This window comes from Dreissena polymorpha, chromosome 10 (assembly GCF_020536995.1).
Source record: "Dreissena polymorpha isolate Duluth1 chromosome 10, UMN_Dpol_1.0, whole genome shotgun sequence".
Lineage (NCBI taxonomy): Eukaryota > Metazoa > Mollusca > Bivalvia > Myida > Dreissenidae > Dreissena > Dreissena polymorpha.
The window spans coordinates 35,729,459-35,749,930 of record NC_068364.1 but is presented as its reverse complement, the minus strand read 5'-3'; the positions used below and the strand labels follow the sequence as shown (position 1 = coordinate 35,749,930).

The window sequence follows — 20,472 nt, the reverse complement described above, 5'->3', positions numbered from 1 at the left end:
TTTGTTGGGTTCGGTGGATTATCGATTTTAATTCACTCGTGATCATATAAAATGTATATTTTCACTCGTGGCTGCGCCACTCGTGAAAATATTATTTTCTATGATCACTCGTGAATTAAAATCGATAATCCACCGAATCCAACAAATATCCTCTATATATCCATCCTCTTCAAAAGCATCGTCAAACCAGTACTTTCAGTGCTTTGATTAGAGCTCAGCTACAATATATCGGTATATCAGTATATATTGAGGATATTTGTTGGATTCGATGGAATATTGATTTTATTTCACGAGTGATCATAAAAAATAATATTTTCACGAGTGGCGCAGCCACGAGTGAAAATATGTATTTTTTATGATCACGAGTGAATTAAAATCGATATTCCATCAAATCCAACAAATTTTCTTTTTATTTTATGCTCTTTTCACCGTTTATTTACATTGTAAAAGAGTTTAAACTGTATAATTTAGCTGGATTTATGACGTCATTACGTCGAAAAAATGACGTCATTTCACAGTAAAACAATGAAAAATATCGATATTTTTCACTGTTATTTTTCACTGTTTAAAACAGTGAAATACCACTTTTATTTCACTGATATTTCTCTATAAACCACCGGAAAGCATAAAATAAATCGCAATACGCAATCCGCATATTGAATTGCAATACGACCTGCTTTAACATGTCATACTGTAAAATTTAAAATGAAGCTTATGGAAAATTGGAAAATAAAACACAATTAATTACATAATAAAAAATGTAAATTGATGTTATTATAAACAGAAGGAATAATGATCAAAATTTTTTTTACGTAACAGCTTTCTGATAGGTTACACGACCGGCTTTTAAACATCCACAATTCTCTTTCGGGTTATTATTCTTCTTGTCGGCTTTTATAATAGTTCTCAAAATGGCAGACGAAACGAACACCGAGTTTGACTTTCTAGACAATTTCAAGGGAAAAAGTGTTGTTTAACAACACAATAAACATACAATACAAAGGTTATGTTCATGTAATTAAGTTGTTTTTGGTGATTATCTGGTGAGTTATAATTCTGGTACAAGTAAGCAATATATTGCAATACGGGTTTTTGAACTGACAATATATTGCAATACAGTTTTGGGCGTATGGTTGCAGCACTAATCATTTTAAATGTTTTTTCTTTGAGAGAAGGCTGAACTCCAATTAACAAACACTAACTTTATCAGACATTCATTCACTGTTTAAATTTATTATAAATATTGTTTGTGTGTAAGAAGTATTCTTCATTGTTGACAGACACAAGCATTTTATTAACCCCTATTATTGATAATATGTCCGTCTCGAATTCGATTTGATTTTTTATTGTTCAGAGATTTGATTTTTTTTCCTCCATTTTAAGCAATCTTGGAATAATGACCTATGAAACATGTATGCGTAGCAACGTAAAATCCTATATGTCTGACTACATTCTTGAACCAAAAGTTACGTCATGAGTGTTGAATTCATTAAGATATTTACAAATGTAGTTGTTTTTAATTGTTAAATATAAAGGCAATTATGGCGGAAAATCCATGACAGAGGAGGAAAAATACCTTTAGAGAATAGGGAATACACACTGCAGTTCTCAATGAAGGACAAAAATGATGAATGGAACATTATAATTTAAATGACAAGGTTCACAAAAAACAAAAATGGCCCTTTGATAATGGCTATGAATCATTTGGTTAAACTGTATAGTTTTGAAAGACTATCCCTAAAACGCTATTTATATTGCTATTCTATTTGTCATTGCTTTCAAATCAAGTACGCTGCATGGTTTATTCCATTATTTTACAAAAAGGGGGAGATCAGACGCACCTTTACAAAAAGATATTGGAGCTGATAAGAACATTGCCCTTAGGTATTCAATGTATGAAGAAGAACATTCTAGAAATAATGTTTAAATACTATGAGTATATTTTCCATTTATAAAAAATAAAACACAGTTTCCCATTTTATTTTTTAAAGAGGCAAAATTTAAAGAACAGTACTGTATATATAAAATTATATGAAGTTAATGTTATGATAGCAAGTTGACAAAGCAATTTATAGCAAGTTGACAAAGCAATATGAATTATAAATGTAGATTGCAGTCATTTTCTTATATTTAGTGATAAGTTTTCGTTATTTTACAGCGTTCTTTGCAAAACGCTGATAAATTTTATAGAGCACAGCAGAAATGCCAAAACTGGGAACGAGCACAAGAACTCATCATTTAATGACGTTGTGATACGCAAGTTGTAAATTTCTTGTTTGTCAAGAAAAAAGCCTTATATATTTACTTGAACATTAACATTTTATTATAACCATGTTTTTAAATTTAATTTGACTGTATTATCACGGATCTGTAATAGGTCTAGTTAAAAAATCCTTTAGAATCTATTATTTTTCATGAAGGATTTTCTCAAGGAATATTCTAACATGATCGTTTACTCTTTGAGCGGCCAGTATGGAATGTATGAGTAGATGAGTGACATCACGCGCAAAGTTTAGACTCTGCCCACTGGTTGGCAAAATATGGTGTTTTCATATAAGCACGTACAGAAAAAATTGACATTATCATAATTTATATACACAATTATTCAAGACATTTAGTATTAGTTTACTCATGGATGTCTGCATAAAGCGTTAGTGTATAAGAAAATGCGCAAACGATAATAGTGTCATTACTAATTGCTTTAACTGAGTAAGAAACAGGTATAAAATACAATCTTCATTCTAAGTATTATTGTTGTTGTTTTCAGTTGACTCATTTTAGTAATCAATTTTGTAGAAGAAAACCCCTCAGAAGTCTAACTATTTTCAGAATAAATTAAAGTGAATGTACTTAAACAAATGAGATGAAAACAAACAACAAATATATATAGATGAATTCCAGGCACACACAATTTATCTAAATGGAATGGTTTTTGTCTGGGAAAACTAGCACTGGTGACACAATTTTTGATTAATTGAATGTCTGACCTAAATTTCCTGCGTTCAGCTCATGATAATCATTGTATAGTCATAAATCTTTTTTAAAGAAGTTTCTTGTCAAGCAAATGGGATTATGTCAACAGAACTTTTAAACCCGCTAACTGCGCACTGACCTTGATAACCTGCAAGATGTAATGTATTGCATTTACAGAGATGCCACAATTGCAGCCGGAATGCTGGCGTTTGTCAAATAGGTACTTCAATATGTTGGAATGTAAATTAGGAACAATGAGGAACAACAACCTGCTAAAATATATACCAGTGCACAGAATGCAATATAATACTAATTTGTATATATGATAACACAACCTGCACATATAAATGCTCTGACAAATATAAAGGGTCGCCTTGGCGTAGTGGATATGATGTCTGCCTAAAGACCGGGAGTTCATGGGTTCGATCCCCATCGTCGGAGCGTTCTTAAGATCTTTTCAATACATACCAAGTACTGCTTCTAGGGCCATGAAATGGACTCAAGAGCGTTTAAAATAAGCCTTAGGCTTTCTATGCGATCAAGCTAAAATAAATAGGTTTAAACAAAACTAAATATAAAGGGGTACACACAAGAAGAATTTATTCTGACAGTGTCAAACTGCTGTAGCTGCTTAACATATCTAAACTTTATCAAATAGTTTCACACTGTAAAATTGTGTTCTTTATAGCAAAATCCTGTATTGCTGCATTTTTCATATTGGTCATGCTGATTGAACATTTATTCAATTAAGTCTTCTTGAATAAATTATCAAAATTTCATTGGATATTAATTCAGATCGAAACCTTTGTTAGACAGCAATGCTGAAATGTAATTAAATATTACAAAATAAATGTTTATTCAGCGCAGGAAACAAAACCATTCATGATGCTTCAAATTCAAGGATTAATTTTTTTGTCGGTAATCTTAAATAATTTTTTAATTTATGTAAAAAGAAATGACTGCCTATATATAGATTAAAAATATTTTTTATGTTATGTAAATTACAGACATTATATTCTGAACTATAATTTGTCTAGCAGTTCTAGACACCTTGTTAAGTAAAAGAGAAATATAAAACAATTGTAATAGATGCAACAATATAATATATTCTATAATAGTTCTTATGATCCCAGAAAGTCTTTATATTCTTTCAACTAATGACATTATTTGTTTACAAAATAATTGCATCTGTAATAATACTAACATCCTTGTAGTATTATAACACAAACATATTTTAATGCACAACATAATTCCATGGCAATAAATAATCTGAATCATCAATCAGGATACATGTAGAGTTATGCTATTGCACTTTGAACACCAGGATACTGTTGTTGTCATGAAGTCCCACAAGGATGGATGCAGTGTGTCTGTTGTAGCAGACTGACCGTGGGGACACCACTCCATCCTCCTTTGTAGCAAGAATAGCCAGCTTCTTTCTGCCCTCATCGTCCACCTGTATGATAGTGTGTGACAGGGATCCACATACCAGCACCTGGCCTGCAGGTGTTACGTGTACATAGCATGGGTCTTTTAGTGCAGGGTCAGTGAAGGTGGCAAGGACTGAACCATTTCTGGCCAGGGTGAGGAGCTTGGCATGGGCATGGGAGTAGTTTGTGATGTACAACTTGTCCCCTGTGGGACTCACAGCACACTTAAATACTGCAAAAACAGAGTAACATCACAATATTGAAATATACATTTAGTAGATAATTAGAAATCTTATTTAAACTGTATTAATAATGGTAAAGAACATATACTATATAATAATAATTATCATTAAAGTTGTGTTCCAGTGTTTTGTTTTCTCTTTATGTTTACTTGTTTATATTTGACTTGTGTTTGTGCTTTAAGATTTGAAGTCTTTCACCAAAGCATGAAAGGAAACAATACTTAATAATGTGTGTTAGTTGGTGTAACTACATGCAGTTATAATAAATTTACAAAACATGTACACATGATTAAACATTCATTGACACACATTGAAATATTTTACATGACTATCATACAAAAAAATAACTATAGATATGGTTGTTATTGAAATTGAAAAAAATGTTTCATCAATAGTTAATAAAATTATAAGTTAACACCTTTTATTGAAAATTTAAATTACAAAAACAACAATGAAAAGCTCAGGTTACAAATAAAAAAAGTAGTAATGTGGTGTCTACTGTGAAACCAATATGATTCAACCGACATTTGTGTAGTTGCCGTTCAATCACAAGTTAAAATAAATTTTATTGATTAATTTTATCACACACATCTCACAAAGTGTTATTGATTAATTTTATCACACACATCTCACAAAGTGTTATTGTATGATTAATGTTTGTTTTTTGTAATTTAATAATTTATTAGAAAAAAAAACAGGTTACAAATAGTTAAAAAAAAAGAAATGCAGAATCTACTATAAAATCAATATGATTTAACAGAAATAAATTTTTGTAGTTTCCGATTAGTCACAAAATAAAATGTTATACCAAGTTTTTATTCCCAAAGTCTTATATAATTATCAGACTTAAAAAACAACACAGTTTTTAAGATCCAACAAATAGCCCTGATTTAACTTATCCATGAAATTTAATATCATTAAAATAAATTTAATTCACATACATTTCTAGACATAGCATACAGGGAATGTCTAAATAAAAAAAATATTAACTTTTCTTTTATACCTAATGATAAAATATGACATTTCTGCAGTGAAATAACAGCAGTGAAAATAAACAAATGGTTCTTTTCACAGGTGAAAAGAACACATTTTCGGAACTTCTCTTTCTATGTTTAGATTATCATAACTAAATTTAAGTTTATTTTCTTGATCAGAAGTGAATTAAAATGGACATTCCACCGAATCCAACAAATTGTCTCCTTATTTTATGCCTTTCACCGTTTTTTTTTTACATTGTAAAAGAGGTTAACTGGAGAATTTCGGTGGTATAAGGACGTATTTTTGTCACACTATATATATAATGACGTCATTTTGTGTTTTGAAATGTATTTAGGCACGCCACGGGAGAAACTCCGAAAAAGGGTAACTTTTCAGCGAAAGGGAAACAGCTGTTAATTACTTCTTGAAAAAGGGGCATTAAAGAAACAGAAAATTTGTTTATGTCAGTGTAAGATCGTTTGTTATTTCACTCGTGATCATTGAAAAATAATATTTTCACGAGTGGCTCGTGAAATAACAAACGATATTACACTGACATGAACAAATATCCTCTATGTATTCTTAACTGCAGCTGAATTAATACATTGATGGTACATTATAACCTATTTGTTCGGCGTATTTCTAATCATATCCAGATTAATCCACTCTTAGTCTTACCTGTCAAATAACCTGGTTTATCCTCATACATCTTGCTGACCTTTTTCCCACTCAGTGTGTACTTGTAGAGTGCTGTCATATCAGTTATATACAGGTCATCCTGGTGGCAGGCAATACCTCTGCATTCATGCTGTAACTGAAGCTTCCTTCCTGTCACCAGTTTCCTGTTGTTGACTGTGATGAACTGGACCTCACTTTTCAAAGTCACAGCCACTTCAGTGGGTGTGATCTGACACATATCAATTGGCGAGCTTGTCACACTACAGTGACTCACCACCTTGTGCTGCTGGTCAAGCAGCTTGATTGTGTCATTACTATAGTCTGCTACAAGGACCTGTCCTTCTGGGAGGACACAGATGGCACGGATATAGCATTCAATTAAATCACTTGAAATTTTTACATAATGTGCAGACTTTCCCTGCACAGTGAATACCTTGTTTGGATTCTCTTGTACCCTCAATGTCTGTGTACTGTGGTCAATCTTTCCAAGACCTGACAGTTTAGACAAGTACTGTACAATTTCACTGTTAGGCTGAAATGTTATTGAAACTCTAACCTGAAGAGAGTTCTTCTTTAGAAAGGTTTCACAATGCTGTATTTTGTCCTTGCATTTCCAGGTGGCTATAAACGATAGTTCCAGCTTGCTTTTATCACTTATGTCCTGAATGGCATCTCGAAGTTGTTTCAATTCATCCTGAAGACTGATACATTTGTCAACATCATCTTTGCAAGAGGCTTGCAGTTTTGTCAGTGTATCTTTCATTTCATTCAGTGTCTTCTGTTCAATCGTGTCTAATGCTGCATTTATTTTTCGCCGAGTTTCATGTATCTTTTGTAACTGCTCATCGAAGAAATTTTGCATATACTGAAGGCTAGCCTCTTGGTTGCCTTGAAGTTTCCTCATTTCTTCCAGAATTGTTTGGATAGAAACTGACAGTTTTTTAAGGTCTGTGGACTGGATTTTTACTATGTCCGATATAAGAGTTACCTTTGGACAGTGTCTGAAAGTAAATGGGAAAAACACTTTAAATTATATAAAATACTAAAATACCTATTCTTTGAAAGCTTTTATCATGGGAAAATTCTTTGGTCAAGTCAGAATGAGATGTATATATTACATGCATACAAATTGTATAATCAAAATTATTCATTTATATTAATCTAAAACACAAGTATAAATTTCATCAGACAGTTTACTGGATATAAAACCAATGACTCAATTACAAAGTCTAAAATGGCATTCTTCTTTCTATTATAATTATCGTACATGAAATAATTGATTTCTTATTAAAATATTTAGTTTTTCATTGATATAATAAAATTATTTTTTCTTTCTTAAAATTATAGTTCCAGCTTGCAAAGAAGTTTGAAAACCCTACGTTTGTTTCGGGTGTTTTTTTTTCTATTCTTCAAGTTAAACCATACCTGTGATTAAGGAATGCACAATTTGTGCAGCACAGCTCACTGTGTTCATCGCAAAACATTTTCAGGTTTTCATCTTTATGGACATCGCATTTCAGAAGAAAATCTTCCACTTTCTTTGTCACTGGCCATTTCTTCATGTGTTCCCTTCCAAAAGTGTCATGTTTAGTAAACAACTGGCTGTGCAGGTTAATACAATTCCCACAGAAAAACTTAACACAAGATTCACAGTAGAAATCAGCTGTATTATCCAATTTCTTGTCTTCACAGGTCGAGCACAAGAAGTCTTGGACTATGTCAGATCCCTTGTTAATGGTTGATTGTGAAAAGGTTGCCATTTTACTGAAAGAATTTTACTAGTACTGTGATCTCAATTAAATAGCTGAACATATCAAGCCCATCTTACCACGGTCCGCAGTCCTAAACAAGTAGCACTAAACCTTCCACTTTCAAACTAAGATACAACTCAAGGTGATTTGAAGGTTAAAACTTTGATAAACAAACTACGTAAACTGTCATGTGAACTGTGTGGTAAGATTACACCTTCAGTTTGTGGTTAGTTTATCTAGGCACACACAAGGAAATACCTCAACTCAATGCTGTGTTTAATCAATAAAGCAACGAGGATAATGGTCGGTTTAAGTGAACTAGATAGCATGGGTATACACTGGGAGTATTTTAAACTGCACAATGCCAAGTATGGACTCCCAATATAGCTTTAATCAATGGACTTGTCATGAAAAATAAAGCATTAACATATCAACTTATTACTTAAATAAGATCTTAAAATGTATAAAACTGTCCTTGTCATGCCTGAAATATTCCTCTTGTGCTGCTTTGTCATAGGGAGTTGCTGGTTTGGTTAAATATTCTTATAATATAAGTAACCCATTTATGCCTAGTGGACTCACCCATCCTTATTTGGATCAATTTATTTCCAAAATTAGGGATGTTTAGTACATTTATTTCTATATTTAGAATATTTCTTACAGAAATTCCTGTAAGCAAACAGCGCAGACCCTGATGAGACGACGCATCATGCGGTGTCTATGATGCAGCATCTCATCTGGGTCTATGCTGTTTACCAAGGCCTTTTTTTTCTAGACGCTAGACATAAATGGGTTTATTCCACTTACAATTTTCAAGATTGGTCTAAGACAAAGTTTAAATATAGCAAATGGCAATAATTGTTATCAATTGGTAAAAAGGCCATGTAAATAGTGAAAAAAATTATTTGTACTATTATTGACTCAGACAGTATCAAATCTGTGTCACACATATTAAAAACCTAGATAGGACAAGAATAGGTCAATTCTGGTTTAGGTCGCCCTGATAGGACAAGAATAGGTCAATGCCGGTCTAGGTTACCTTGATAGGACAAGAATAAGTCAATTATGGTTTAGGTCACCCTGATAGGACAAGAAAAGGTCAATTATGGTTAATGTTGCCCTGATAGGACAAGAATAGGTCAATTATGGTTGAGGTCACTCTGATAGGACAAGAATAGGTCAATTATGGTTTAGGTCCCCTGATAGGACAAGAATAGGTCAATTATGGTTTAGGTCGCCCGATAGGACAAGAATAGGTCAATTATGGTTTAGGTCACCCTGATAGGACAAGAATAGGTCAATTATAGTATAGGTCGCCCGGATAGGACAAGAATAGGTCAATTATGGTTAAGGTCGCCCCGATAGGACAATAATAGGTCAATTATGGTTTAGGTCAATCCGATAGGACAAGAATAGGTCAATTATGGTTAGGTCACCCCGATAGGACAAGAATAGGTCAATTATGGTTTAGGTTGCCCTGATAGGACAAGAATAGGTCAATTATGGTTTAGGTTACCCCGATAGGACAAGAATAGGTCAATAATGGTTAAGGTCGCCCTGATAGGACAAGAATAGGTCAATTCTGGTTTAGGTCGCCCGATAAGACAAGAATAGGTAAATTATGGTTTAGGTCACCCCGATAGGACAAGAAAAGGTCAATTATGGTTTAGGTCCCCCGAAAGGAAAAGAATAGGTCAATAACGGTTTAGGTCGTCCTGATAGGACAATAATAGGTCAATTATGGTTTAGGTCACCCCGATAGGACAAGAATAGGTCAATTATGGTTTAGGTCGCCCTGATAGGACAAGAATAGGTCAATTTCGGTTAAGGTCACCCCGATAGGACAAGAATTGGTCAATTCTGGTTTAGGTCGCCGTGGCATAGTGAGTATGGTGTCTGGCTAGTGACAGGAATGTCACGGTTTGATTCCAAGTGTGGGGGTATTCTTTAGCTCTCCCACAAAGATATCAAGTACTGATTCTACCCAGGAATCTTGGGAGCATTAAAATAAGCCTAAGGCTCTCGATGTTCGATGCAATTGAGCTTAAATAAATATGTTTAAACTTATTTCACTTCACAGCCCTGCATGCTGCAGCGCTCTCAGGTCACGCCTCCTCAGTAAAGATCCTGTTGAACCATGGCGTCCAAATCGATGCGACAGACTTTATGAAGCACACGCCGCTGTTCCGAGCCTGCGAGATGGGACACACGGATGTCGTGCAGATGCTCATTGACGATGGGACACGCGTTGGGATGCTTGACGAAGACGGACGGTCACCCCTGCATTGGTATGGGGGCTGAATTGAAATTTTTTCGTGTTAAGAATAAATATTTATAAAGTTCCTAGGTGAGAAGTTAATTGGCCATGGAACTCAGAATTAATTTATTAATTCAGACAGTTTTTATATCACCAAACATGCACTTATTAATTCTTACTTCATATATTTCTATTTTTCCCACATGTTTATTTTCGATTCCACCCACTTGTTTTTTTTCTATTCCTCTATACAATATGTTTATTGTATATTCCCTAGGTGTTTATTTTCTATTTTCCACCTGTTTGTTTTGAATTCTCCGGATTTGTATTGTCTATTCTCCACAGGTTTGTTTTCTATTCCCCAGATGTTTATTTTCTATTCCCCACATGCCCATTTTTTATTCCCCAGGGCTGCACTGGGAGGCCACGCCTACATCTGCCAGACCCTCATCAAATACGTTGTCGACCCAAATATCAAGGACTCCTCAGGGTAAAGTACTTTTTGAGATTGGCTTCTTCATATGGTTTATTCAATGTTTGATTTTATAACCCAGCATTTCAATTAAAAAAGTTGGTGAGCTTATACTTCAATACAATATTGCAATAGTAAAATTGTGGCAGATTTTACAGTTTGCTTTACTTAATTTTTAGTGAGGCTGTTTTCGGAGAAAACCCGAGCTATTGTCATAGCCAGCTCGTCTGCCGTCCGCCGTAGGCGTCGTGCTAAAACATTAACATTGGCTCTAAAATCAAAGTGCTTCCACCTACAACTTTGAAACTTCATATGTAGATGCACCTTGATGAGTTCTACACGCCACACCCATTTTTGGGTCACTAGGTCAAAGGTCAAGGTCACTGTGACCTCTTATATCAAACTTTAACATAGGCTCTAAAATCAAAGTGCTTCCACCTACAACTTTGAAACTTCATATGTAGTTGCACCTTGATGAGTTCTACATGCCACACCCATTTTTGGGTCACTAGGTCAAAGGTCAAGGCCACTGTGACCTCTAATATAAAACTTTAACAAAAACCTTAACATTGCCTCTAAAATCAAAGTGCTTCCACCTACAACTTTGAAACTTCATATGTAGATGCACCTTAATGAGTTCTACACGCCACACCCATTTTAGGTCACTAGGTCAAAGGTCAAGGTCACTGAGACCTCTAAAAAAAATTAATCTGACAAGCTTTTGCAGCTGAGCGTGGCACCCGTTATGCGGTGCTCTTGTTTTTTTTAACTTCATTTTGGTGTTAAAAAATGTAGTGTGCTTTATACATGGTTTCCTGAAATACATGAATTTGTTTAGTTGTGGATATAAATAACAGCCTTTATTCAGAGTAGGCCCCTTAAAATGCCTTATGATATAAGCTAGATTATTTGGTATGTGTAATGTTTGTTGAAAGTACTGCTTTAACCGAAATATCAAGGACATGTTGGGATGCTAGGCTGCTTAACTACTTTCTGAGTTTAAGTATTTTGTGTGGCTTGTTAAAAGTATGGTGGTTTCTAATTTTGTGAAAAAATAAGAGGATTTTGCTTTGGTCATTTTCCTGTCAACCCACGAATATTATGATTTTACAGTACTTGGTGCATTTTTTTGTCAGCTATTAATTTGCCAAGGATAATCAAATCTATGTGTGTTTTATTTTAAAATTAACCATTAATTTTTAGCTCATCTATTTTTTGAAAAAAAAATATGAGCTATTGTCATCACCTTGGCGTCTGCGTCGGCGTCGACGTCAGTGTTGGCGTCCGGTTAAGTTTTGCGTTTAGGTCCACTTTTCTCAGAAAGAATCAATGCTATTGCATTCAAACTTGGTACACTTACTTACTATCATGAGAGGACTGGGCAGGCAAAGTTAGATAACTGGCGTGCATTTTGACAGAATTATGTGCCCTTTTTATTTAAGTTTTGCGTTTAGGTCCACTTTTCTCAGAAAGTATCAATGCTATTGCATTCAAACTTGGTACACTTACTTACTATCATGAGGGGACTGGGCAGGCAAAGTTAGATAACTCTGGCGTGCATTTTGACAGAATTATGTGCCCTTTTTATACTTAGAAAATTGAAAATTTTGGTTAAGTTTTGTGTTTAGGTCCATTTTATTCCGTAAGTATCAAAGCTATTGCTTTGATACTTGCAACACTTACTTACTATCATAAGGGGACTGTGCAGGCAAATTAATGTAACTCTGACTGGCATTTTGACAGAATTATGTGCCCTTTTTATACTTAGAAAATTGAAAATTTGTTTAAGTTTTGTGTTTAGGTCCACTTTATTCCTACAGTATCAAAGCTATTGCTTTTATACTTGCAACACTTATTAACTATCATAAGGGGACTGTGCAGGCAAAGTTATGTAACTCTGACTGGCATTTGGACGGAATTATGGGCCCTTTATACTTAGAAAATTGACAATTTGGTTAAGTTTTGTGTTTTGGTCCACTTTACCCCTAAAGTATCATAGATAATGCGTTCATACTTGGAACACTCGCAAACTATCATAAGGGTACAGTTAAAGGACAAGTTGCATAACTCAGGTTGTCATTTTTACGGAATTATGGCCCTTTTTTTACTTAGTAACTTTGAATATATGGTTAAATTTTGTGTTTCGATCTACTTTACTTCTTAAGTATCAAGGCTATTGCTTTCTAACTTCAAATACTTTCATGCTATCATGAGGTTACTGTACCTGGCAAGTTGAATTTTACCTTGACCTTTGAATGACCTTGACTCTCAAGGTCAAATTATTAAATTTTGCTAAAATTGCCATAACTTCTTTATTTATGATTAGATTTGATTGATACTTTGACAAAACTACTCCTACCTGACATACCACAATAGACTCCACCCAAACCATTCCCCAGGCCCTCCCCCCCTCCCCCCTCCCCCCCCCCGAATCCCCCCCCCCCTAATTTTTTTTGTTTTTTGTTTTTTGAACATCTCACAAATGACCACCACACCCTCACACAATACCCCCCCCCCACCCCACACCCCCCCCCCCAATTTTTTTTTTTAAACAGTTAAAAAACAAAAATATTTCTATTTATTATTTTATGTTTGAAATACCGTCCAACCATCGCACCCAAGAATCCCCCCCACCCCCCCTCCCCCCACTCGAATCCCCCCCTTTTTTTTTTTTTTTTTTTTTTTTTTTTAAGATCATCTCACAAATTACCACCACACCCTCACACTATACCCCCCCCCCCACCCCCCCCCCCCCCCCCCCCCCCGAATTATATTTTTTTTGAAACGGTTAAAAAACACAAATATTTATTTTTATTATTTTATGTTTGAAATACCGTCCAACCATCGCACCCAAGAAACTCCCCCCCCCCCAATTTTATATATTTTTTTTGCATTTTTTTCGCATTTTTGGAAAATAGTGTAATAAATGTCCACACCCCCACACTATACACCCCTTTTCACTCCACCCCTCCCTCCTTTGTGATTGAAAATGAGAGTCCCTTCACCTTTAAAAAGAAAATAGATGAGCGGTCTGCACCCGTAAGGCGGTGCTCTTGTATTAATGAATCGATAACCTTTTAAACAACTCCGCCTAGGACCTACAATGTACTGATGTTTTCTCTACAGGCGAACTCCAATACAGTGTGCGGCCTACGGGGGATACGTCAACTGTATGTCTGTACTCCTTGAGCACAAGGCAGACCCTAACGCCAATGACTGTGAGGTAAGCCAGGGTTTTTTTTGGGTTGTGGGGGAAGGGGCCTTAAGCCCTTATGTGGGGGAAATTTTACACAGGATTTTCCACTTTGGAGAAAAATTGTGCGCGTGGGAATTTTCGCGGCGTTCCCCTTTTTTTTGGATTTGTTTACTTACTCTCTCATTATTACAATACATTTGTACATGTTTGCACTATATTTATTGTTTTTTTCATAATTTATTACGTGTTGCAAGATTAAATTGAAATGGAATTATTATGAGATATTATAATCATGAGACACATCTTTCTATTAAAAAAAAAAAAAAAAAAATTTTTTTTTTTTTTTTTTTTAGGGGGAATTTTTGGTTCTGAAAGGGGAAAAAACCAGCCTAGTTTGGTGGGGGAAGACGCCGATATTCGGCGTCTGTTATATAATTTATATCTGTTCTCCAGAGATCAAGGACTTTGCCATCCGAAAAATCCAGTTTAAATGCATGTGCTTATAGTGTCGTACCAGATTAGCCTTTGCAGTTTACACAGGCTAATCACTGATGACACTTTCCGCTTTTATTGTATTTTTTGTTTAATTTAAGAAGTCTCTTTTTGGTGATGGTCTAGGAAGACAGTGTTGTTCCTGTTTAAACTATGTGGACTTTATAGGCTAATCTAGGACAACACTTGACATGCATGCATTAAACACCGTTTTCCCAGAGTCATACTAAAGGACCAAATTAAAACTATATCTCAAGGCTTACAATCTCAATAAAAGCTAGATTTCATAGAAGTTGCAACTCTTTTTATACCCCCGGTAGGGTGGCAAATAGCAGTTGAACTGTCTGTCAGTCCGTCTGTCAGTCTGTAAGTCCGTCCGTCTGTGCATCCTTCGAAAACTTTAACATTGGCCATAACTTTTGCAATATTGAAGATACCAACTTCATATTTGGCATGCATGTGGATTGGCCTCCTATGACAGCTTATGACCCCAGTCTTGACTGCAGATGATGCCGAGTGCTGTGACTGCAATATTAGCTCATATGTGCAAGCATACAGAAAAGAAAGTGATCTTTGTTATGACTGTTAAATACAAAGAATTATGCTGCCATCATAAACAATACCAAGGTCAATGAAAACAACCATATTTAACTGATAAATACAATACCGACAAAAGCACTATTCAATGGCCATCTAGACTAGCATATTACTAATAAATTTACATAGTTAAAATACAACATACCTTTATAGAAAACAGAATAAAAGTGAAGAACAACTGCTTCAACCAATATGGATGACTGCTTTCCCGCAAATCGTGCTGAATGATACGCTTGCTTATATACCCTCATTATAATCTATTAGAGGTTACACCCAACTAGTTAAAGTTAAACCGGTTACATTAACATAAAATAGTACACAAGAAAAATAATATACATTATATAAATCTTTAGTAAAAAACGTGTAAGAATCCAAATAATTTGTGTACTTTATTGTTAGTTGTTAAATAACCATGACTGGAAGTTTAGACGCGTGATTTCAAATCACACAGAATGACAGATTAATAATATTGACAGCGATGAAAAGTCAGATTAAACAGCACACGAAACAACAATGAAATAGCAAATGATAGAACCAAATGAGAAAACTTGTATGTTCCGTTAAAAAAATGCCTAATGGAATTAAATTTGTACATTTATTATACCACCTTCATGAATGGCAAAATCAATGGTTTATATTTTAACATAATTTGTCATGATTTCGGATATACATTTTCGGACACTTTTTCCCAATTTAAATCCAGACTGATTGATGTTGCGGGAAAATATGATCCCTGACTGAAACATATATATTTTAAAAAATGGTATTAAAGATTTAAAAATAGGAAGGCAATATTTTTGTAAGGAACAATTTCATTTGCACAATAAAAAATGTTTTCATCTTGTAATTTATTTGAGAGGATGAATATTATTTCTTAATATCTCTATTGCAATGAAAATAATATTAAAGATTCGAAAACAGGGAAGGCAATATTTAAAAAAAACATTTGCTAAGTGAAAACTTCTGTTTTCATCTTGTTATTTATTTGAGAGGATTTATTATTTCTTAAAGTCCCTAAGGATAATTACTTTGACTTTTTTAAGATTGAAATATACAGAAGGAACAAAAAAAAGGAACAATTACATGTGCGTAATGATAAACTAATGTTTTCATCTTGTTATTTATTTGAGATTATTATTTTTTTCTTCAAATCCCTTAGGATGGTTAAACTGAACAATTATGAAAAGAAATGAAAACATAGTCGAAGTTTAACCAGGACAAGTGTTTGAATGTTAATTATTTTGAGTTTGGAGTGCCTTTTTACACCTAATAGTGTTTTAAGTTTTATGAAGAAAAAATTTAAGGTGAGCAAAATTAAATGATATCACAGCATCAGGTTAGTATTGGTGAGCTATACAAGAAAAATCACAAGTAATTTAACATGCTGGATTAGATTACTTCAGCTCTTACTTTTGACTTTGTGTTTTAGTTTTACCCAACAACTTACAAACGTAGGTATAGATGCACGCTTTGTTCAGATTTTCCTAAAATAACATTCTTTTGTGTTAATCATAAGAGTGGCACTCAGGGAAAGAGGGCCGTTATAAATGTTCCTAAAGAGTCCTTCAAGATTAGCCTGTGCAGTCTGCATAGGATAATCAGAGACGACACTTTCCACCTAGACTTGATTTTTGTTAACAAGGGACTTTCTGAAATGAAAAAATCCATTAAAGCAGAAAGCGTCTTCCCTGATAAGCCTGTGACTGTGGACTACACAGGCTCATCTGGGATGACACTTTTAGCACATTCATTAAGCCCCATTTTCCCAGAGCACAGCTCTTCTGTTATGATGTTATTGTTCTATCTGTTTTCAAGGACACTATCAATGAGGGACCTTTGTCTGTTGCCAAACTTATTTTTTCAGATTCTACTAGGTCACATAACCCCAAACCGGAACTCCTGTTTTTAGGGTTACATGCAGTCAGTTTGATACTTAGCACACATTGTTGAGTGCATGCTGCATAGGATTTGTAAAATACATTGCAAATGGTTGTTTTTGGTATTAATTTGAAGGTATATTTGTAAGCAATAAGAAAAAAAGCCATTTTTGTGCTCTACTTTTTCTGTTGATGGTTCCCGGCTTTGAAAGTAGGTCATACTATTTGAGCCCAAAATGGTCGCCTACACAGCTGTCAAAACCGGTTTGCCTATTCTAAGTGTGATATTTTCAGTTACAACGTATAGAATTTAATTACATCCATTTTTTTCAAAAGATTATGCATTTATTTTTCTAATGATGCAGTGATGATAAGATGATAAGATCGTAAGAGTTGCCCCCAGTGATTTGGTTTTATCAGCACTGATACTGCATACCCATTGTTAAGTTTAAAAACCTGGCCATGAATCCTTCCCGCAAAGTTCCTTGGGTTAGTGATCAATTTTGGGTTTAAAGCTTGGTAGGATCGATTCACGGCCTCACACTTTTGCGTAGATGTCAATAATTTTGTTTTATCAAGAGCTATGGGAGACAGCATGATGTCCATGCATTTTAAAAACAACACCTTGTCACCTTCAGTCATTCTTAGTTTTACGGTCATGGGCATATAGTTTTTGGCCTGTCTATAGTAACAGCAGCAAACTAAGCTAGATGGTTTGCGTTTGATGACCCTTTGAACATATTTGATATCAAGTTGGCTGCGTATACAGCACGCTTCAGTGAATTTCCCAAGTGCCTTATGTCTTTAAAGTGTAGAATTGTGTGTTCACTTGCTTTGCTCACCCCTGCATGACTCCTGGAGTCACCATCACCAGTATAACCAGTAACTTGAACCTCATTTGATATGTTACGGGCCACAATTTCAGACCATCTACCTTCGTCAGCTATTGGATCTGACTCGGACATGTTTGCCGATCAATGACCCTTATGATTAGGGCAAACAACATTGTTCCCCTTGTTTCCCAATCTAGCTCCTATCGTGCAAAGTTTATTGGCAATGTGTACCCCTATTATTTTCTTGTTTTTAGTGTTATTTTCACAAAATGTGGTTGTCGCAATGGACCCCGCATGAAATAGGGTTGAATCGGAATTGAACATAGGGTTATTGTATCAAGAGTCACCCTCCACATTTACAGTTTTGGCATTTTTTTTTACCTTTTAAGGCATTTTCTTTTACAAGAGTGACTCTTTGCTCATGCATGTCCCTAATATTGACACTTTGTGTATTTTCATTTACTTTATTACTTAATCTTTGCATGGCGGCTTGGTTTGGGGCTATGATGTTTGCATTATTAAAAATTCTGCGTACACCTGTATTACTAATTGGTGTAGTACAGAGACCAAGCTGAAGGCCAATGTTTACCTTTGCGGCACGCCTACCCGGACCTTTTTTATTCTCAACCTCCTCACACAGATTGTTATAATCGCTCATGTATGAACACTTTTTACATTTTAGCTGCTCATGCCAACCTAGACCCCACCTAACTGAGTTAGGGGCATCAAAATTCAGATCCTCCTCACAGTTCGGCTTAACATGTCTATGTTGTTTGAAAGCAGAATTAAAAAGAGCCTGGACCTTAGCCTGAACCATCAACTTATTGGTATACAAGTCTGGATGAAGTGACTCGTCACCACAGCCACTATACTCGTCAACTACATTAGACGCATTCGGTCGGGGTCGCAACGCTGACACTGTTGTGTCCATACCATCAGTATCTTTAAAGGTTAGTGCATTGTTAGTGGTGTGTACTCTACTCTCAAAGGCTTTCTTTTCCAACCTGTCATAATTTTTATCACCAACAGTAGGAAAATCTACAGTTTGACCCTTTTTTGGACTCACACTCCCCTTTTTGAACCAAACTTTGCGTAAATGAGCTTGTCGCTTAGACAGCACCATAGTTACTGACTCTATTACCTTATAAAACAACCTACACAGTTTACAGTTTGAGAAAAATATACTAGATTTGCACTAAATAATCCAATATTTGATAAAAATGCATATAAAAACCTTATATTTTCACAGATTGCACTGCAGAGAGTACCTGAGACAGTCTGGGGAGTACTGAACACTGGCCCAGAAGGATTCACACCTAACCTGGAGGCTCTTGTGTCACATTAGACTGTGTATTAACACCCGGTATTGACACTTTGGGGTCCGATTTGTGACTGTATGTGCGAGAAGTGAATGTCTGTTAATGCATATGTAAAAAACCTTTTTCTGGGGACAAATGACATCTGAAATGCTACAAAAATCTTCTTATCACCCCCAAAAATGAGGGGAAAAAAATGCTCGAAAGAGCCTTAAGTACCATTTTGTTCAATTTAGAATACCGCTGAAGAGTGTTGTTAACTCTGTTCTCATATATGTTACTTTCTATGCCTTAAGAAACTCAAAGCCATGCTTATTTTTGGATTAAAACTATGTTTTCAACATGTACCCAAAAAGTTTTTTCTGAGCCTCTTAATTTCCAACTTAAAATGCATTTGCATGTGTTATTCCCAATGCCTTTTTTTTAATAAATCTTCACTTGAGCTTGACAGTACTCTATATTCTTTCTGAAAATACATCATACTTATTACAAAAAATTGTTTTGTTAAAATCAGAAAGGGTTGGGTTCTCTTAAAGGTCACATAACCCCAAACCGGAACTCCTGTTTTTAGGGGTTACATGCAGTCAGTTTGATACTTAGCACACACTGTTGAGCGCATGCTGCATAGGATTTGTAAAATACATTGCAAATGGTTGTTTTTGGTATTAATTTGAAGGTATATTTGTAAGCAATAAAAAAAAAAGCCATTTTTGTGCTTTACTTTTTTTGTTGATGGTTCCCGGCTTTGAAAGTAGGTCATACTATTTGAACCCAAAATGGTCGCCTGCACAGCTGTCAAAACCGGTTTGCCTATTCTAAGGTGAATATTTTCAGTTACAACGTATAGAATTTAATGACATCCATTTTTTTCAAAAGATTATGCATCTTTCTAATGATGTATGATGATATAGTGGGTCATTGCTTGATCATGGTAAAAATTGATATTGAACTTTAACTATTTAATATGTAATATAGAAGGAAATTAAATGCGCATGCGTAACCTACAAATAGACCTCTTTAAAGGGACTGGCAACCACAAATGACGAAAAAAGAAAAGTTCTAAAATACTATATTTAAAAAAAAAAATTTAGTTTATATTGATTAAAATATCACGACTGGTATATTACATTACTTGAAAAAAGTTAATATTTTCAGTATATTTGGTTATAAAATTGTGCGATGTGAAATCGAAAGTACATCGCGAAAATAGGCGACATAACGATATACATATTATAAATAACGCATTTTATATATTAGATATATACAATTCACTACGCATGCACAATTTGAATTCCTGGGTTTTACCACGTGACGAAGATGATCAAACTACTGACTTTATTTTTGGTTAACTGGTAGTTACCTGGTAGACATACCCAGTAA

At 34.7% G+C, this 20,472-nt stretch overlaps 2 protein-coding genes and 1 long non-coding RNA gene across 8 annotated transcripts in view; 1 reads left to right on the top strand and 2 right to left on the bottom strand.

The window, feature by feature from the left end:
- Positions 1 to 1,542, bottom strand: part of LOC127848207 (uncharacterized) — a 70,369-nt gene extending 68,827 nt beyond the window's left edge. The window contains exon 1 of the long non-coding RNA XR_008034415.1: positions 1,402 to 1,542. This is a non-coding gene — a long non-coding RNA (uncharacterized LOC127848207). The remainder of the gene's footprint in view (positions 1 to 1,401) is intronic.
- Positions 1 to 8,304, bottom strand: part of LOC127848194 (uncharacterized) — a 124,634-nt gene extending 116,330 nt beyond the window's left edge. For 2 of the 4 annotated variants that reach the window (XR_008034402.1, XR_008034403.1), the window contains exons 1-3: positions 7,727 to 8,284; positions 6,302 to 7,302; positions 3,777 to 4,635 (exon numbers count right to left, since the gene is read on the bottom strand). Coding sequence is in view for 2 of the 4 variants with exons in the window: in XM_052380512.1 (XP_052236472.1) it covers positions 4,277 to 4,635; positions 6,302 to 7,302; positions 7,727 to 8,061 (1,695 nt within the window). In the remaining 2 variants the exon portion in view is untranslated. Of the gene's footprint in view, positions 1 to 3,550; positions 4,636 to 6,301; positions 7,303 to 7,726 lie in introns of those variants that run through there. The other 2 variants (XM_052380512.1, XM_052380514.1) reach the window with 2 other exon arrangements.
- The window catches only part of LOC127848196 (inversin-like), a 53,972-nt gene extending 34,181 nt beyond the window's left edge, over positions 1 to 19,791 (top strand). The window contains exons 12-17 of one of the 3 annotated variants that reach the window (XM_052380516.1): positions 10,133 to 10,340; positions 10,719 to 10,799; positions 13,908 to 14,004; positions 16,496 to 16,517; positions 18,459 to 18,726; positions 19,026 to 19,791. In XM_052380516.1, the coding sequence (XP_052236476.1) occupies positions 10,133 to 10,340; positions 10,719 to 10,799; positions 13,908 to 14,004; positions 16,496 to 16,517; positions 18,459 to 18,487 (437 nt within the window). In that variant the 3' untranslated portion in view covers positions 18,488 to 18,726; positions 19,026 to 19,791. The remainder of the gene's footprint in view (positions 1 to 10,132; positions 10,341 to 10,718; positions 10,800 to 13,907; positions 14,005 to 16,495; positions 16,518 to 18,458; positions 18,727 to 19,025) is intronic. The other 2 variants (XM_052380518.1, XM_052380517.1) reach the window with 2 other exon arrangements.
- The last annotated feature ends 681 nt before the right edge of the window (positions 19,792 to 20,472 follow it).